The following is an 18,160-nucleotide window of genomic DNA, read 5'->3' on the forward strand; positions in this document are numbered from 1 at the left end:
AGGTACTTTTTTGGGGGGGGGGGGTAAGATTTCCTCTCTGGACTGGCCCTTTGGCTTTTGGTTTCCCAGTAGTTGATAATAAGCACTTTTAAGTCCATGAGGGACTTTGGACTGCCTAGCATTTCACAACACACAATCCATAGTGCGTTCTTCCTCTCTGCTTTATTGTTCTGCTCTCTCTTTACGGCTACCTTCCCCAGCTCCTCTCCGACAATGCATCTTCCAAGAACTCTTGTGACTATCGAGACAGTGTGGTCTGGAAGTTCAGGCACAGAACTGGGAAGTTGGGAGTTCTACGTTCTAAACCTGGCTACACAATGACTTGCTGGGTGGCCTCGGGGCTCAGTTTTCCATGTGTAAAATGGAGGACAATCCTAATCTACCTACTTCACGAGACAATTGTGAGGATTCGGTAGTTAACGGTGGTAAAATGAAAATCGACATTACTACATTATTTATTATCAGCAGCGTGACTGCATTAACAGCCCCGTCCAAACCCACACATACACACACACACATGGCAACCTCTTAAAATCATGAAATCCTAATGGCAGGTCAAAATGCCACACATCCATGAGAGTCAGTTACTTTCTTAACTTTTCCCTAGTTTGTCATCCGTCGACACCACTTGGAATTCCAGCTTGTCCAGACCCAGGGTAGCCACGGCACTGAACCACATGTGTGTGGGTTGGGTGGTGAAGACCCAGGGATGGGATGATTGTGCTCTCAGGGAACATGCACTTATTGATGGAGGAAAAGCCCAGGTCAAACCTGGTAGCTGCTTCTTCCCATCTGCATCCTGAAGCAGCCAGGGACAGTCACTCTGTGAACATGGGAGTTCCCTATCCATATAGCTACATTCTTGGATGCTGCCCATTCATGAGGCCATCTGAGTACACTAGAATCTTCTTATTGCTGATGTGGAATACATGAGTGTACAGGCACAGCTCTACAGAGAAGGAAGGTGCTCACCCCTCGCACTGGAACAATCAGACTAGAGCTCTCCAGGCTGACCCAGCCATGCACCAAGCTCTACTGTCATCTAGGCCTATCTTACGCTCTCCAACCTGCAAGGGTGCAGAACTGATCTCACGCTGACACTCTTGACCTCCAATTTGTACGAAACACTCTCTAATTAGAGCAGCCTTCACCAGGTCATTGTGTCTGTGTGACTGACTCAGTGGGCTTTTCACCTCTGGGGCTGCTCACTGAGTCAGACCCCACCCCCAGGCCCTGACCAGAAGGACCGAAAACCATTCTTGCCAAACAGCCAACAACAAAAGGCCAGAGCTTAGTGTAGCTCAAACCAGGTTCCTGTCGAGGATGCAGCTTGCGGCCAGGTTCTGGTTTGGAAAGTTAGCAGCCTCACCTGGAAAGCCAGGCAGGACTAGATATTCCTGAGCATGACAGGAATGTTATCTCATACTACATGAAGGCAAACTCCTTATTGATTACAGTATTGATGGAGCCATCTGGCAAAGACAAATCTATACTATTGGCTCAGACCATCAGTGATTAGTATCACCAGGCTGGGTTTCAACTCCCGTTCTTTCAAATGTAACAGCATTCCCACCTAGATTTCCTTTCACTTTTACATGCACCTCCATTAGGTCTTATCGACACTTGGCAGTTTTGAGGCTCTGATCAACGCTCCTGCAATGTTCCCTAGAAATGGCTGAAAAATGGTACTGCTTGATCTACACTGGCCAGTCAAACTACATTAGCAAGAAACCTTTCTAAACTAAGTGACAGAAAGCTTCTGCTAACATGATTTAAATGCCAATGAATTAAGCCATGATTTAGGAGACATAATGACAGGACTTATCCCCATAAATTAACAATGTCTCAGAGTGTTTCAGTTTTCTAAAACTACAGACAAAATTAATGTCTAATGCAAATACTCACACACACACTTTACACTTTCCTAGCATTTGTTTCCTACTAGTACCTATCAGTTTTCATAGTCTCACTACAGAGGCGGCACAAGTTACAGTCAGAGGTATTGCAAACGGTCACAAAACACTTTACTCATGTAAGTTATTTGCTGTCAATCAAGGCACACAGTCTAGCGATAGATCCCATATGAACTTGGAGGATATGACGACAAATACATCAAAATGACACTGCCCCATTGAGCTCTTATTTTGGTTTATTTTAAAGTTTTGTGCTCAAAATGAAATTATATCGCTTTAAATGAAATCAAATTAAAACGTTCGGATTAATGTAGCTTTGTGAAAGAAACCAGAAGAACTAACTTGAGCAAGGCATAAGGTGGGCTAGGATTCTGCCCAGTCTCATCCAAAGCTCAAGAGCTGTGAGGTGGCTTTGCACTGTGTATTAACGGAGACCAGGATTCAACCAAACTCATTTTCAACGGAGACCTAAAAAGCGTCTTTCTCCTCCCCACCGAGAATGACTTGTTAAAATAATGCCTAAAAGCAACCACTCCACCATGGGACTGAGAACCTGAATTCTCCCCTGCTCAGTCCACGGGCCACAATTAGCCCTGGTATAAGCAGGTGCAGCTCCTTTGAAGTTGCACTCGCTTACTGCAGGGCAAGACTGGCCCCACGCCCAGTGCAAGGAGAGCAGGTTAATTCTCTCCCACAGCAACACAAAGCCGCGCACAACAGGTGCTTGTGCAGAGGCAGGGGACTTAACGCCAGTCTTGGTTCGATTTGAGCACAGAGCGCAATCTGAGCCCAATTACATGCTACCAGACGCTCGGGGGGAAATGTGGAGGTTTTAACCTCCCACCTACAATGGGGCTTGAGCAGAGGCTGTGAAGCTCCTGTTGTAGGTTCAGAGCTTTAGATAGTGTGTGGGTGGGGAAGCCCTAGTAGACAATGACCCTCCTTTGCACTTCTATAGCACCTCCCCCCCGCAAGGAAAACCCTTTACAAACGTTAATTAATTTCACCTTGCAATGCCCCTGGGAGATATACAATCACAATTATTCTCACTGTACAGAGCAGAAAGTGAGGCAGAAAAAGGTTAAGTGAGTTACCTAGTAACATAGAAGAGCCTGGAATAAAAGCCAGGAGACTTGACTGTCAGCCCCCTTTCTCTAGCCACTGTTGGCTTTCCTTACTGTTGGCGTCTCCTCTAATATTGTCGCTACTCGGTTGGGCTCTGTGTGAATGCCACCAGCTTTTTGCTCTTTATTGTTCATGAAGCCATGTCAATGGGATTAAATGCAATGAAAGGAGATCAGCTATTGTCAGGCTGTCATGCTTCCTGGCTGGGTGATGTGGAAGGTGACCGTCAACTCCTCTGGTCCGTACAATGTCACATAAACTGTCCAGTTTGAAAGGGCCAGGGTCTGGAATCAAAGTGGAGCAGAGTGCAGTTGTGAACGCAGCCAAACTGGAGTCAGCACCACGGACAGCACACCTGCTCTGTTAGCAAGTTTGGGGCCGTATTCAAAGCTCATATTGCCTTCAATATGTTTTGAATCAGGCCTTACTGAATTCTGCAGACAGACACCGTCCTGTCTATTCTGTACGGAATGTGTTTATATTTGATTTTAAAATGTCTCGTCAGATCAGCGTGGTTTTCAATATTATGCCGCCACACACCGAGACTTTTAAGACAACAAGTTCAGACAGTGTCCCCGCTTCGTAAAAATCACAGGTCACGTATACAGGAATTTTTTCAGCTCAGGTATTAGTTTTTTACATGGCCTTCGATGTATGCATGTTAAATGATGATGGAGAGGGTTTAATTAAGATGCTCTGGTGTTTTATAGCTGAAGAATTTCAAAAAGAATTGTTTTAACTTCACGTTTCTCTGTACACTTTAAATGGCAGCGCCTGGCCTGAAGCCAGGAACACTCATGTATTCTAGGCTGTCTGCCACTCTCGTGTACAGACAAACCAGCTAGGCCCAGTAATGATTTAGGTGAGATTAACAAATATGTCAATGTCTATTTTCTGCTTAATTTAAAAGCAGCGTCTATAAAGATTTTTGACTTCTGAACCCTGTTCTCCTGAAAGAAAGAAGGTAACAATGAGGAGGGGGGGATAAAGAGTGATTATCCTATCATTGATCGTTTGTCAGGAGCATTTCTTATTCACTGGACTATTGTAAAAAGCTAAGCTCTCGATCAATCCTGTAAGCCCCCTGTACAATTAAATATCTTGGAATGGGTTTCTTTCTTTTCTAGCCACATCTTGAAGCCTCGGGGTTTTTCGGAAAGCCAGGACGTTATTTATTTATTTTTATTTCACAGAAAGAGAAGGCTCCAGCCAAGAATCTTACCCCAGCAAGAAAGCTGATTTAAAAAAGAGTCAGGCACTTCTTTTGCTCTAAAGTGTTTTACATAGGGTGAGGGGTAGCTCAGTGGTTTGAGCATTGGCCTGCTAAACCCAACCTGCTAAACTCAATCCTTGAGGGGGCCACTTACAGATCTGGGGCAAAATCAGTACTTGGTCCTGCTACTGAAGGCAGGGGGCTGGACTCAATGACCTTTCAAGGTCCCTTCCAGTTCTAGGAGATGGGATATTTCCTTTAGTTTAGGTCCCAAAGCGCTTTACCCAGGTGGTCAATAGCATTATCCCCACTTTTTAGAGATGGTGTAACTGAGGCATAGGGAGAACTGACTTGCCCATGACCACTCAGCAGGCAGAGCTAGGAAGAGAACCTAGGCCTCCCAAGCCCCAGGCCAGTGCTCTGTCCACTAGGCCACACTGCCTCCCATTATAGAGCTGTGTGTATGGAGATAGGTTACCAAGAGATGTATACACTAAAGAAAAAACATTCTAAAATTGCTATATTTAAAGGCAAATATATATAGTACAGCAGCTCTCAATGGGCAGGTAGTGCATGAAGCTATTAACAGGGGGAGGGATAGCTCAGTGGTTTAAGCACTGGCCTGCTAAACCCAGGGTTGCAAGTTCAATCCTTGAGGGGGCCATTTAGGGATCTGGGGCAAAAGTCTGTCTGGGGATTGGTCTGCTCTGAGAAAAGAGGGTTGGACTAGATGACCTCCTAAGGTCCCTTCCTGATATTCTATGATTCTATGAACATTAAGAAGGTATGAGGGGGGTTGAAGAAAAATACTGGAATCTAAATTCATTTCAGAGTCTTGAAGAGGTATATTAGCTGTGGTGGCAGGTGAAATGCACAAACTTACTGAAGATTTAATTTATGATTTAAAAGAAGGGAGTTTGTGACTTTCATAAGCTGGCAGGGGGTGCAGGACACATTCCTAACAGAGAGCCTGGGGCTATTCTGTTTGCACTGGGTTTTGTGCCATGAAATCGTGAATGAGAGTTTTGGCTTGGATTTGCAGATTACTTTACAGTTTTTGAGTGAGAATGTGCATATATTTATATATAAATAGAATGTGTGCATGTTTATATGTGTATATACATATATATATATACACACACACACACACAGATGTGTATATATGATTGTGTGTATGTATGAATATATACACCCTACTTCGATATAACACGAATTCGGATGGAACGCGGTAAAGCAGAGCTCGGGGGGGGGGACGCACTCCGGCAGGTCAAAGCAAGGTCGATATAACGCGGTTTCACCTATAACGCGGTAAGATTTTTTGGCTCCCGAGGACAGCGTTCTCTCGAGGTAGAGGTGTATATAGCTCTGATTTGACCACAGCAGTTAGGAATAGGAAATACTTGCCCCCAAATGTTTTCCAAAATGAAAGAGGTAAATATTGTCTGGACTCTGTGAACCAGACAGACGGAGCCCTGACAAACACACACAACTTCACCGGCGTATTCCTCTGCTATCCACACTCATGCTAGGAACAGAAAGGGTCACCCAACTTTGAGCACCACAGTGCTAAGATATTACCCCTATCCCACGTCAGGAGCTAGCTACATTTAAAAGCACTGGGTACTCTTTGGGTCAGGGACCATCTTTTTGTTATTTGTAGGCACGGTACCTGGCAGATTGGGGCCCCCATCCCTGACTGAGGCTTCTAGGGGCTACCACAACAGTTAACTAAAGAAGGCCTTTATAAATGCCGAGTCTGAAGGAGAAGCTCCTCCCAAAGCCTGCTCCTACCCATTGCACAGGGATAGGTGTGCGGGCTTTATAGCTTGCGATCAGAGAGGAAGACTTCAGAGAAGTTGCCCTCCCTGTGCAGACGAATGCTAAAGCTTCGGTAATAAATCTATAGGGAGACCTATCCTGTAAAGTGCTTGGATACTGAATGTCAATTTATGCTCCTCTCCAAAAGTTAAGGGAAGAAATCGCAGCCGAGAAAGCAATGTCTAAACTCTTTTGATTTGTGCCCCATTAAACAGAGAACCTCTTTTGGAGTAACAAGCCAATGCTTCAGCTCTTCCCTCCCACGTATACGTCTCAGAGAGAGAGCGCGCCACTGACAGGCAGTGTCCTGTAGTGATTACAACCTGCTAGAATGTCAGGGCTCAGGCTGCCTTTAATAAAGTTCCTGCCAGATGGAAATGGCTCAGCAGGACCATGAATCACAGCTTCCCATAACATTTAGCAGCAAAGTGCTTTTTTTAAATATGACCAGTTTAACAGGTTAGACAAAACGACTTCGAGAAATGTTAGTGTAGCTTCCTTCTGATTGCAGAAAGCTGGGCCGCTTCTGAATCAACGTGAAGGTTTACGGTTTCCCAGCTATTAATATGGGGGATTTTCCCCTCTGCCCTCAATGCACAGCCTCGCACGGCAAAGCATCTCTACTTGCTTCCCATCGCCTCTCATAGATGCCAGCAGAGATGTGGGCAACAGCTTGACGCCACCGGCGTGGGGTAAAGTGGCCTTGGTGTGAATGACACGCCTACTGATAATATTGTCACTGAGCAAAACACGCTCACTGCCTTAGCACAGCAGCTCACCGCGCAGAGTCTGGCCCAAAGCCAGGGACGCCCCCTACACAGTGGCTAGACTGACCCCCGAACAATCCAGGAGGGCCCGGCTCCACTTGTCTCCAGGCCAAAGTCGAATGGATCCCAGGAGGACCACTGACTAACCCCCGCCTGGCAAACAGAAGCCCTTCTCGGTCAACAGCCTCTGGCTTTGTGAAACCAGCAAGGGAGCTTTTCCTTCGGTTCCTGAATTCAAAATGTAGTCCCCCTTCATGCACAATGGGAGTCTGGAAATAAACCTAGACCGGTGATTTTTTAAGGGTGTTTTGTACAACATAAATATTAGTCTACAGCAGAGCAGGAACATGCTCGCTACCGGATGTGTGCGCTCACCTATCTGAGTGTTAAAATGACTAGGTTGAAGGTTTTTTGAGGGTGATTAGGGGAAAGAACATTAAGGCACCACTGCAGCAAAGTATCTAAACTTGTGCTTAAGTCCATCCTTAGTCTGCAAAGCACATGCGCAAGTCCCACTGAAGCACACGCTGAACTGCGTTGCTGAACAGGGATGGACTACTGAAATGGGTCCTAAGGAAATAAGTGTTATGGACGCATGGTAGCTACTCCATATAGAACGATGTAATGAGGTGTCCATTTTAAGTCAGATTATGACCACCTCATCTAACATCCTCAACTGCAACGACAAACATTATTTCAGCCTGAAATTCCTCACATAGGAGAGATTTCTCCCCCCACCCCCCACTAAGGCCGGAGTCTGATGTCTCCTATTTAACCAAATAACAGATTCAGCAACTGTACAAACTTCTCCCGTGCCACACTGCCAGCATGCCTCACTTCTGACCTGCAGGGAGCAGCTCTAAAGGGGAGGTCATTCAGGCCTATTCAAGTCTGTGGCAATGCAGGTTTTTTGAGTGCAGATTCTTTTTTTTTTTTTTTTTTTTTTAAATGTGGCTGCTTGCAACCACTTCTCTAAATAGTCAGTAGGATTCAAGCTGTAAAGATGCAACGTGAAATACCAATGAAGGTTGTGGATGCTCAAGAGATTGGTCAGAAATGTCATTCTGCAATTGCAATACATGAAAAGGTTTTAGTCTGCTACAATTCAACTATTCTTGTTCCTAAGGACTTGCATTAGGGTCAAGTAAACTAGCAGACACGAAGCACCACTACAGGCCAAAATCACCTGTGATGCGCGTTAACACACTCACAAGCATTAACTTGGACTTGCTGGGGAGTTAAATACAGGACGTCTGAGGACAAAAGGGATGGGATGAGCCTCAAATTGCACAGGGGAATTGCACAGCATTTAAAACTATACTCTTTCAATAGATTATTGACCAACAACAGTGACATTAATATACAATAATCTACAACCAATCCCCACCCACATTCCAAGATCTTTCAAAACATGATTGTTTATTTGAAATTAAAATATAGTAACATAGCAAAGCAAAATTCTGAAGAAATAATAGGTTGTAGGACCATATACAAAGTGCAAAATAGAAACAGCCTTCCCCTCCCCCCAAATTGGTATCATATGTCCAGAAACATTGTATACCTATGGGAATTCCCCTCCAACTCCCACTTTCTAGAGAGGGAAATCCAAAGGACGGGTGTCAGGGAAGTGAAATTCTGGATTAACAGCAATTTTTTAGTGATAGCAATGTTTGCACACAGAACCAATTAAAGGCCATCAGTGTGCAATATTACCAGAAAAGTGACCAATGCTGATTGGCATTCCACATTTTGCAAGTGAAGGACAATCTCAAGGGCAGTATTTTACGTAACTATTGCTCAGGAAAATAATTGGTATTTTGGTTAATTATAACATAGAAAAAGAATTACAGAAAAATCTTGAGAGAGACAAAGGTGGTGAGGTAATATGTTTTACTGGACCAACTTCTGTTGGTAGAAGGGACACACTTTGAAGCTACACAAAGCTCTTCCTCGGGTCTGGAGAAGGTAACCAGAGCATCTGAGCTAAATACAAAGCGGGAGAAGATTGTTAAGCATAAGGGGTTCACACATGCTGTAGGAATCCACTTAAAATGAAGTGAGCAATAAAGGGTTACACTGTTAAGCATAAGGGGTTGTAACTTGCCTGGCGATTCCCCCAGAAATGGGATATATGTACTTCCATTGGTCAGTTTGTTTTTCAAAAGTACATTATTAGTGAACTGGTTCAAATCAAATGCACAAATACAAAACAGGAAATAACTGACTAGGCAGTAGTACTGCAGAAATGGACCTGGGCGTTATAGTGGATCAAAAATTGATCATAAGCCAACAATGTGATATAGTTGCGAAAAAGACATATTATTCTGTGGTGTATTGAGAGTGTCAAATGAAAGACATGAGAGGTAATTGTTCTCCTCTAGTAGGCATTGATGAAGCCTCACTGGAGTATTTTGTCCAGGTTCGGGTGTCACACTTTAAGAAAGACCTGGACAAACTGGAGAGAGTCCAGAGGAGAGCAACAAAAATGATCATAAGAGGTTTAGAAAACCGACTTAGAAAAGGTTAACAAACTGGGCATGTTTAGCCTTGAGAAAAGAAGACTGAGGGGAGAACCTGACAAAAGTCTTTATAAAGAGGAAAGCGATCAATTGTTCTCCATGTCCACTAGAAGGTAGGACAAGATGTAATCGGCTTAATCTGCAGCAAGGGAGATTTAGGTTAGGTATTAGGAAAATCTTTTTAACTATAAGGATAGTTAAGTACTGGAATAGATTATCAAGGGAGGTTGTGAAATTTCCATCACTGGAACATATTAGACACACACCTGTCAGGGATGGTCTAGGTTTACTTGGTCCTGTCTCAGCGGACGGGGCTGACCTCTAAATGACCTCTCAAGGTCCCTTTTAGCTCTCCATTTCTATGAATCTATTAATTTATAAAATAGCTACTGCCAGACTTTTGACTATTGTCTGATTTTCCAGACCTAGGTGCAGAATGACAAACAGGTCACATCATGCTATTGTTTAGCCAATCAAGAAAGCGAAAAAAATATATAATAATTTTGTATATGTACTCTGCAAAGTAATCACCAGCACATGGTATTGTTGGGATTTAAATAAACTGTCATGCAAATTTACCTCTGAGAATGGACTGGTTGGCTTAACTTATCTGTAGCCACTGCTGTGGGTTAAACTTTGGTTACGTTTTTGTTGTTTGGGGATTCAAGATGGGTTCGGAACCATCTTCAGCAAACGAAGTGGAGAAGTCAGTCAGAAGTCACAATGAAAGGCTGGTCAAGGGAAGGGACAGGCTTAGCTCCTGAAGTGGTATGGCAGTTTACTGCTTTTGTGTCTGTGAAAAGTCAATTTTGCTCTACTGAGGTGGGCAGCGTCTTCCTGAATGATCCCTCCTCCAACACTTCATACAGAGTATTATTATATAGAAATGAATGTGAATATACACACACACACACACAAAATGTACAACTCTATATAAAACTACATAAAACACTCAGATGCAGACATTTATTATACGGGACAGACTAAAGACGATGTTCATCTTATCATAAAATCTGCCCATGGTGAGATCATACTGAACAAATAAAAGAGGTTTCCATTGTACCACGAGATAAACATTTCGATAAGATAAACGGGAACAATTTAGGGTTAGGTCCTGCTTTCATGGAAGCCATTTTGACATTGCCTTCGATTAAAATGGGACTATGCCCATTGTTTGTATCACACACTATATTTACCGCCTTCCCGATGGTAATAAAGAACATGCTGCACTATAAAGTTCATTTTCTGTTATTTCTGTTTCAATCCTAAAGCTTTCTCCCTTATGCCAATTGTAAAAAACCCACATGAAAACAGAAGACCTATATCCTTCTGAAGTGTGGCCAGTAGGCTTGTCCATATATCCTATGTATTCATAGCTCTCTATGGCTACTCCTGCTTTCTAGAGAACTCAGCCATTCTAGAGTCAAGACTCTCTTCTCCTTCCTGTTGCTCTGCAGCATACGCTGTCACATAAGAGAGTGTTACACTGAGTGCCATTTTAATAAAACATGAAACTAATGAAGATTTCGGAGATAGTGCTAGAAAATTGATAATGAGCAGATTTATGTCAAATTAGTCAATACCTGTCATCCTTCCCTGCTCCCGCCCCCCCACACATGCAAGTCAAAATCCAATGTCTGAAGGTTCCTTGAATGAAAACACAAATGTCGCTGTACTATTTACCCACCCCTCTGCACGAGGCACACTTATATGAAGATCTCCCTCTTCCCCAGTACTCAGCAGCTCCATAGAAATGATGACAGCCATTCAGGGGTTAAAGCGAGGCAGTGAACCCCCAGTTAATGAGTAAGAATTCAGCAGGCAGTGTAAGATAAATGGAGCTTTCTCTGCTTCTGCTGGAGTCAGCATGAACTGCGGCCCCGCGGCTTGTTTGTGGCAAATGGAGTGCGCGAAATATCAAAGGGCAGTGATCCAGAAGAAGACCGACTTTGACAAATTTTAAATTGGCCAGAAAGAAAACCAGCAAAAAAAAAAAATTATGCAATTCGCTGTGTCCTGCAATCTTGGCTTTCCTGCCATTGTACGGAATTAGTGGCAAAACAACAGCAATGATCGCCTGATGCTGGGAGCAATTAAGAGCCATCTAAGTGAGATGCTTATCAGTGACTGAAGCTTTTAGGGCTCTCTGTATGTACAGTTGTAAGTGACTTGCTCTTGTGTTGCAGTCATTTTAATTAAAGTGCATTGAGTAATTATCCTGTTTAGAGAAAGAGGGGGAAAAAAGAACAAAAAACCCCCACGCAGTCTGGCGTTGGGATTTTAGAGAGACTCTTGTAGAAAAATGTTTGCCCTTTTTCTCTCTTATCAAAAAGAGGATGGTGCAGGGGTCAGAGCCAGCGTGATTTAGGGTTGTTTTCTAATCGCGTCTGACGGAATGGAAGGGATTCAGTGCTTGAATTCAATGTAACCGATATCGGGTACGAGCCACACAACAGTAAATTCATAAGGGCAACAACAAAAATGACATTTGCTACTTTCCCCTGCTGCTATGAGATTAAAAACCAAACAGTCCTCTTTGTTCGAGGCCAGTGTCTACACACGCTTGGGACTGGACTAATTTGCCAGTGTCATGGAAGACACCATCGTCTGTGTGTGTGGGGGGGGTGTTATTGTTAATTTGAGAGGAGCAGGACCTTTTCTAGTGCTGCTGTGGTAAATATCCTCAAAATGGTGCCCTTGCAGCAGGGCCATTTATCTGCATACACAAGTGCTGACTGTTCAGTGTCTACTCTTCTCTAACCACACATCTGATTTCCCCTTCTCCTCAACTCTAGAGATTTTCATTCCGGAGGGGCAGTTCTTCCACCAAGCACAAGGAGATCCAGAAAAATCACCTCCAGGTTGTGTAGCTATGAATCCTGCCTTGACTGACTGGGTTAGGAATTAAGTTGCAGCCTTTTAACTGAGCCGGGTAAAGCATTTCAAGTGTGCACATACTTGCACTCTGTGCTAAGTTCCCAAGATCTGTTGGAGTCTGGTCTATCTATTTGTCTCTAAAGGGACACTGTCAAGTCAAATGTAGCCCAAAATTCAGAGCTGGTGAAAATAAGCTTTTACCAAACCTAAGAACATTAGAAATGTGCATTTCAATCCTACGGAACCAGTTTATTTGAACAAACATTCCAAATGGAAGTGGCTAATCTGCTTTCCCGGCAGAAAGAAACGCAGGAAATAAACAGCACAGTGAGAAAAAATTAAATGAGATTTTAAAAATTTTCATTTTTAAACAAGTTTTAGAATATCATTTGTAACAATGGTAAGGATTTTTTTTTTTTTTTAACCTTGACGGTGTCCCTTTTCAATTATTCTTCTCTTCCAAAGACATATCAGAGTGGCTGTGGTATATAAATAGTTGTTTTATTATAAATTAAAAAAAATAATAATAAAATATAACAACAGCAGCACTAGCAACAACTTATCATACATTTACATGGCACCTTTCATGCTGAAGGACCCCAAAGGGCTTTATAAATTTAAACAGACATACAAACCACATGCACTGGGAACACGTACTCCACTACTAAAATATACTTAATTCTGGACATGAAGAGCGGCTTTTGAAGTGTATACTGTAGAAATAAGAGATGGCAAAGACCATTTAAAGAGTCCACTCCCCTGAGAGAGGATGTATCCAATATTAAATTCATACTGCTGAATAATCTGTATTTTTGTTTATCGGGTTTGTAACATGCTTTGGGATCATTTGAAATTAAAGGTACTTTAATAATATACCTACACATTTAAATCACAGTGGTCACAGCTCAGCAAAGTAATACAACATTTGAAGTTAGGAGGTGAAGAATACTTTATCCAGTTGCAACTGCAGAGGGGACATGTGTAGTAGCTATAATTACTGGTGTTCAAAACAAATCATGACCCTAGATTTAACCCAGAAGTCACAAATATACTGGACTGGAACCTCGGTGACACCAATTTTACTCCAGCTGAGGATCTGGCCCACTAAGTTTTGAGTGAGCTGAGCATACTTAGAGAATTAACCCCACACCTTTATCGTTGTTTGTTGTAAAACCCATCACTTCTTTAAAAGAAAAATAATGACTGGTGTAGAGAAAGTAGATAAGGAAATGTTGTTTACTACTTCTCATAACACAAGAACTAGGGTCACCAAATGAAATTAATAGGCAGCAGGTTTAGAACAAATAAAAGGAAGTATTTCTTCACACAATGCACGGTCAACCTGTGGAACTCCTTGCCAGAGGATGTTGTGAAGGCCAAGACCATAACAGGGTTCAAAAAAGAACTAGATAAATTCATGGAAGATAGGTCCATCAATGGCTATTAGCCAGGATGGGCAGGAATGGTGTCTCTAGCCTCTGTTTGCCTGAAGCTGGGAATGAGCAACAGGGGATGGATCACTTGATGATTATCTGTTCTGTTCATTCCCTCTGGGGCTCCTGGCACTGGCCACTGTCGGAAGACAGGATACTGGGCTAGATGGACTCTTGCTCTGATCCAGTAGGGCCATTCTTATGTTCTTATGTTAAGTGGTTTAAAAAAGATACTATACACCCACACTAAATGCTGTAGATGTAAATAAAAAATATTCTATGCAAACACACAAGACTCGTCTCATCTGGTTTTCCTCCCAAATTGGATGACAGTAAATAAAAATTATCATGAATTTGATAAAATAACTCAGTGCCCCCTTTTTAAGGTCCATAAACACACACATTAGATATTAGGTGACTGGATCACTGATATGCCAATAATACAGTCCAGACATACCTAGTCGCTCTGCCAGACGACTGTAGATTGGGTCCACTCGTCTCATTGTTTTCACCAAATCTTTCCTGCGGAATTTGATTTCTACTGTCCCTTCTGGCTCCAGAACTCCTCCTCTGATCAATGAGGAGAAAAGAGAAAGGAAAAGGCACTTTCAGATCATCAGATAAGGAAAAACACACAATGGATCGGCACAATTTGTCATCTAGAAAGTATTTAGAAAAAGAGAAAAAGAAAAATCTTTAGCTATTATTTACCTAACCCCAAACAGAATGTGCATAGGATGTACATGAGGCGTTATAGAAACATATCAATCTAGTACTATTTGATGCAATTTGGTACTAATAAATAACATTTGGAACTCCTGTAGCTCCTTTCAACTTAGGCTCCGAAAGCTCTTGTAGATGAGTTTTATGAAAATGTCTTGAAAAAAAAAAAAAAAAAAAATTCTCGTTACAGAAGCTACCTGCTTCCCAGGTCGAAGACACATGATTTGGAATCTAGGTTTGACAATGAAGACAGAAGCTATTTTACTTTCAAGTGCAAAAGAATGAGAGAAGGGAAAAGAAAGGTCAGTGGAGAGGCTCTAAGGAGTGATGGTTGGGGGACAACAAGCTTTTGCAGTCCAACAACAGGTCACTAAGCTACACACTGTTATGCAAAAGTCCTCAATTCTCAAGTCCAGCAAAGCTGCAGAAGCGGCAAGTCCACACTTGTACTGGCACCACAGGATATAGCCTCTGAAGGGGCATACGCACCTTTGCATGTAATTACTCAGAATGTGTTCTCAGCGTGCACAGCTGTCAGTGCAAGATACAGTTGGGAACACACTATTGGAAATACACTCTCCTAGAAATTGCTGCAATCGATTCCACATGCTGCAGGGTTATGAGCTAAGTGGTACAAAAAACTCAGAGGTTCTGGCTTGCAGGGGTTTGTGAGAATCTTTTCAATGTCAGGTTATGTCGGGTGGAAGTGAATTAAGGGCAGAACTGCTCCTGTAAAACAGAGTGACGATAAAGGGCCATTGTTGTTGGAGATGTCTTTTTAAGTGGGATTCTCAGAGAGGCACTAACAGGTGTGGTAGATTAACGTGCACAGGGATTAAATCATGATGATGATGATTCAAACATCTTTTTATTCTATAGAACTTCCATCCTTGGATCTCAAGGCCCTTTACAAACAGTAATTAGTTATGCCTCGTGACACATCTGTGAGGCATGTTACAGAGAGGAAAACTGAAGTAGAGATAGGTTAAATGACTTGTCCAAGGTCACCGATAGAGTCTGTGGCATGGTCAGAAACAGACCCAAACTCCTTGGTCCCAGTCCTAGACTACAAGACCATCTAATAGCCTCATTTTCAGAATTGCCTGAGTGGGATGGAATGGTTGGAGAACAAAATGAGTTTGAGGATCCAAACTGAAGCCAACACAACATCTACCTGGAGGTCTCTGAGGGATCCCAACTGGGGCCAATGTACCATCTACCAGGAGGTCTCTGCCTTGCCTTTTCATAACAAACACGCTGAAGGGGTGTTTGCCCAATCCTTGTCTGCACTAACAAGAGCTCTCATTGTCCTGAGCATCCTGACCTTTCACATTTTAAAAGGGAAAAGCTAGATAGAACTTAGAAGGGGGTTATCGCTCTGAGATGCAAAGTACAGAAAATGTAATTCTTCTAACTCTAGATACAGAGGAGAAGCCTGTGGCCAAGTGACAGTGGTTTCCCCTGTGTGACCATTCCACTTGTTCTTACACAGCAGGAGAAATAGGCCGCCTGGCAATTCTTCGTGGAGGCCAATGCGTCACCACTGAGGGGAAGGGAGTGTTCAACAGAGCCCCTTAAGGGTGTCCTAAATTAGCCATCTCAACTATGGCAACTGCTCTAAACAAAAAGGAAGGTGTTTCTTCCACGTCACACATCCTAAGTCAGCCAAAGCTGATTAACTTTTTGGACTGAATTAAAATGGTGCCACATCCCCTACTCCAGTACACCATGCACCTGGGGATAAGCTGGTTATTTGGTGTGAGGGGAATGACTTAGCCGGTGAATAAGCAGAAAGAGCAATGCTCACCCATCTCTAATACAATGGGTAACTGGTCTGGTTGCATGCATACTAAAAAGGAGGAGGAAAGTTGCAAGGTGAATTGCAACTGCCCCCACTTTTGTGAGTGGAACCCAGAGAGATACATCTGGGGAACTGTGTAACAGGGGTCACATCAGAATAATAATGTTGTTTTCACCTTCAGATGTTAGTCTATTTTCCCATCTGCCTGGCTATTTTCAGATCACATGGCTGACCGGATCAAATAGATTAAAAACAGAAATCTAACATGGTCAGGATCTCTCAAGTGTTTGAACTGCTTTGCTGTTCCTTTCTGTAGCATAACCTCACCTCTGTCCTCCTTCCCTTGACTGCTCCAAGTCAAACTCCTCCGATAAGAGCACAGCACTATGCCCTCATAGTTTATCCTGTTTATATTAGCCCTTGGTAGGCAGGATTGTTACACTCCTCCAAATCAGCCAGTGTCGCCATCATTTCCCCCCCACCCCCTTCAGAGGCTGGAGGGCTTGTTTTTAAAAATTCACTTCCAATTGTTCATAATTTTACACCCAGGAATAACAAATACCATGGGTACATTTACACATGTTGCATTTTATAGACATGTGAGTGATAGCTACACCATTGCCTGTTCAGAGACCTAAGTATTTCAAAACGCAGCAGCGCTTATTTGTGCTTGCCAAATTGCACCCAGTTATTTCAAAGTGAAAAATGGTGGGTGCAAAAATCAGATGGCAAGTTGAAGCCTTTATGCCAAAATGCTTTACAAACATTAACTAATGAGGTCCCACACAACCCCCTGGAGCCAGGTAAAGGTAAGGGCCTTGACCAAGGTGAGGGAGTCAATGGCTGAGTCAAGAACAGAACCCAAGAGGTCTCTTGCGCTAACCACTAGACAACAGTCCCTTCTTTGGTACAGCCAGAAAGCAAACCAACCCCCCTCCTTTATGTACATAAGACAAGCACACAAGACCTGCTTTACTACAACAAAGCAATGGCTTACTTAGTCTGGTATTCTTGTCTTGGAGCAGTACAATATACAGAAAGGAGTCAAGCTAAGTGAGTTCCTTTACCTGCTGTCTGGGTCTGCGTACATCTCCATGTGTCGGGGATTAATGGTGGGATCAATCACGACCCAGGATCCTCCTCTCAGCTCGGCTTGGGGCGGGATGTACACAAGCACTGGCTGTCTATATTCTCTTAGGCCATCCACAATGTAGGCACCAAACTTCAGCACCTGGTCATACATGTCTGGGAAAAGGACACAGTAGTTTAAGTTCTTTATCCTCAATCTCAGGCAAATAAAAAAAACCCACTCAGCATTTCTACTGCTGGATTCCTAAGCAGCTCCCCTCAGCACCACCCTACAAGCGCTTCTAGGCATTACCTGGACTTTAAGGGAAGCTACTAGGTTTGCAAAATTGGACTGGAGTATTTGCAAAAAGGCAATTTTTTGAGACATCCAAACCTCTTCCCTGTCCCCGGCGAAGAACCAGGAGGATAGAAATTCTCATGTTATAAGAGCACTTCTGCTTCCAGGTTCAGCAGCTCCAGTCTGGAGTGTGAGATTTGCTTCGTTCCTATTGCATCCAAATAAGTTCATAGAACCTTATTCTGGGCCACCTGCTTGACATACTCCAGTGTCATAATGAGCCCTACAAAAGGATCTACCCCCAGGGTATCCTACTGAAGAAGTCAATGGGTATTTCTGGGTGCTCGTCAATTCTGAAATTCAGGCCAAATAGATGCCTAAATACAAACTTAGGTGCCTAACTTTAGGTCCCCAAGTTTGAAAAGTTTTCCATATACTTTTATTCACATAAAAATCTAGTGAGTCAGCGTGTGTGGGGGGCAGCACAAAGGGCTATAAATACTTTGCATGTCACCATAACGAGTCCAATTAATTCTTTTTCTCAGGTGTGAAAACTATTTTCCTCCTTTCCTTAAAACAAGAACAGCTGAAGAGATTTTGCTGAA

General features: G+C 43.0%; 1 protein-coding gene across 6 annotated transcripts in view; it reads right to left on the reverse strand.

Moving 5' to 3' along the window:
- The window catches only part of ACACA (acetyl-CoA carboxylase alpha), a 213,410-nt gene that overhangs the window by 12,276 nt on the left and 182,974 nt on the right, over positions 1 to 18,160 (reverse strand). For all 6 annotated transcript variants that reach the window (XM_034752336.1, XM_034752342.1, XM_034752337.1 and 3 more), the window contains 2 exons: positions 17,257 to 17,434; positions 14,123 to 14,235 (listed from right to left, as the gene is read on the reverse strand). In XM_034752336.1, coding sequence (XP_034608227.1) covers positions 14,123 to 14,235; positions 17,257 to 17,434 — 291 coding nt within the window. The remainder of the gene's footprint in view (positions 1 to 14,122; positions 14,236 to 17,256; positions 17,435 to 18,160) is intronic.

The sequence above is a fragment of the Trachemys scripta genome, chromosome 18 (assembly GCF_013100865.1).
Source record: "Trachemys scripta elegans isolate TJP31775 chromosome 18, CAS_Tse_1.0, whole genome shotgun sequence".
Lineage (NCBI taxonomy): Eukaryota > Metazoa > Chordata > Testudines > Emydidae > Trachemys > Trachemys scripta.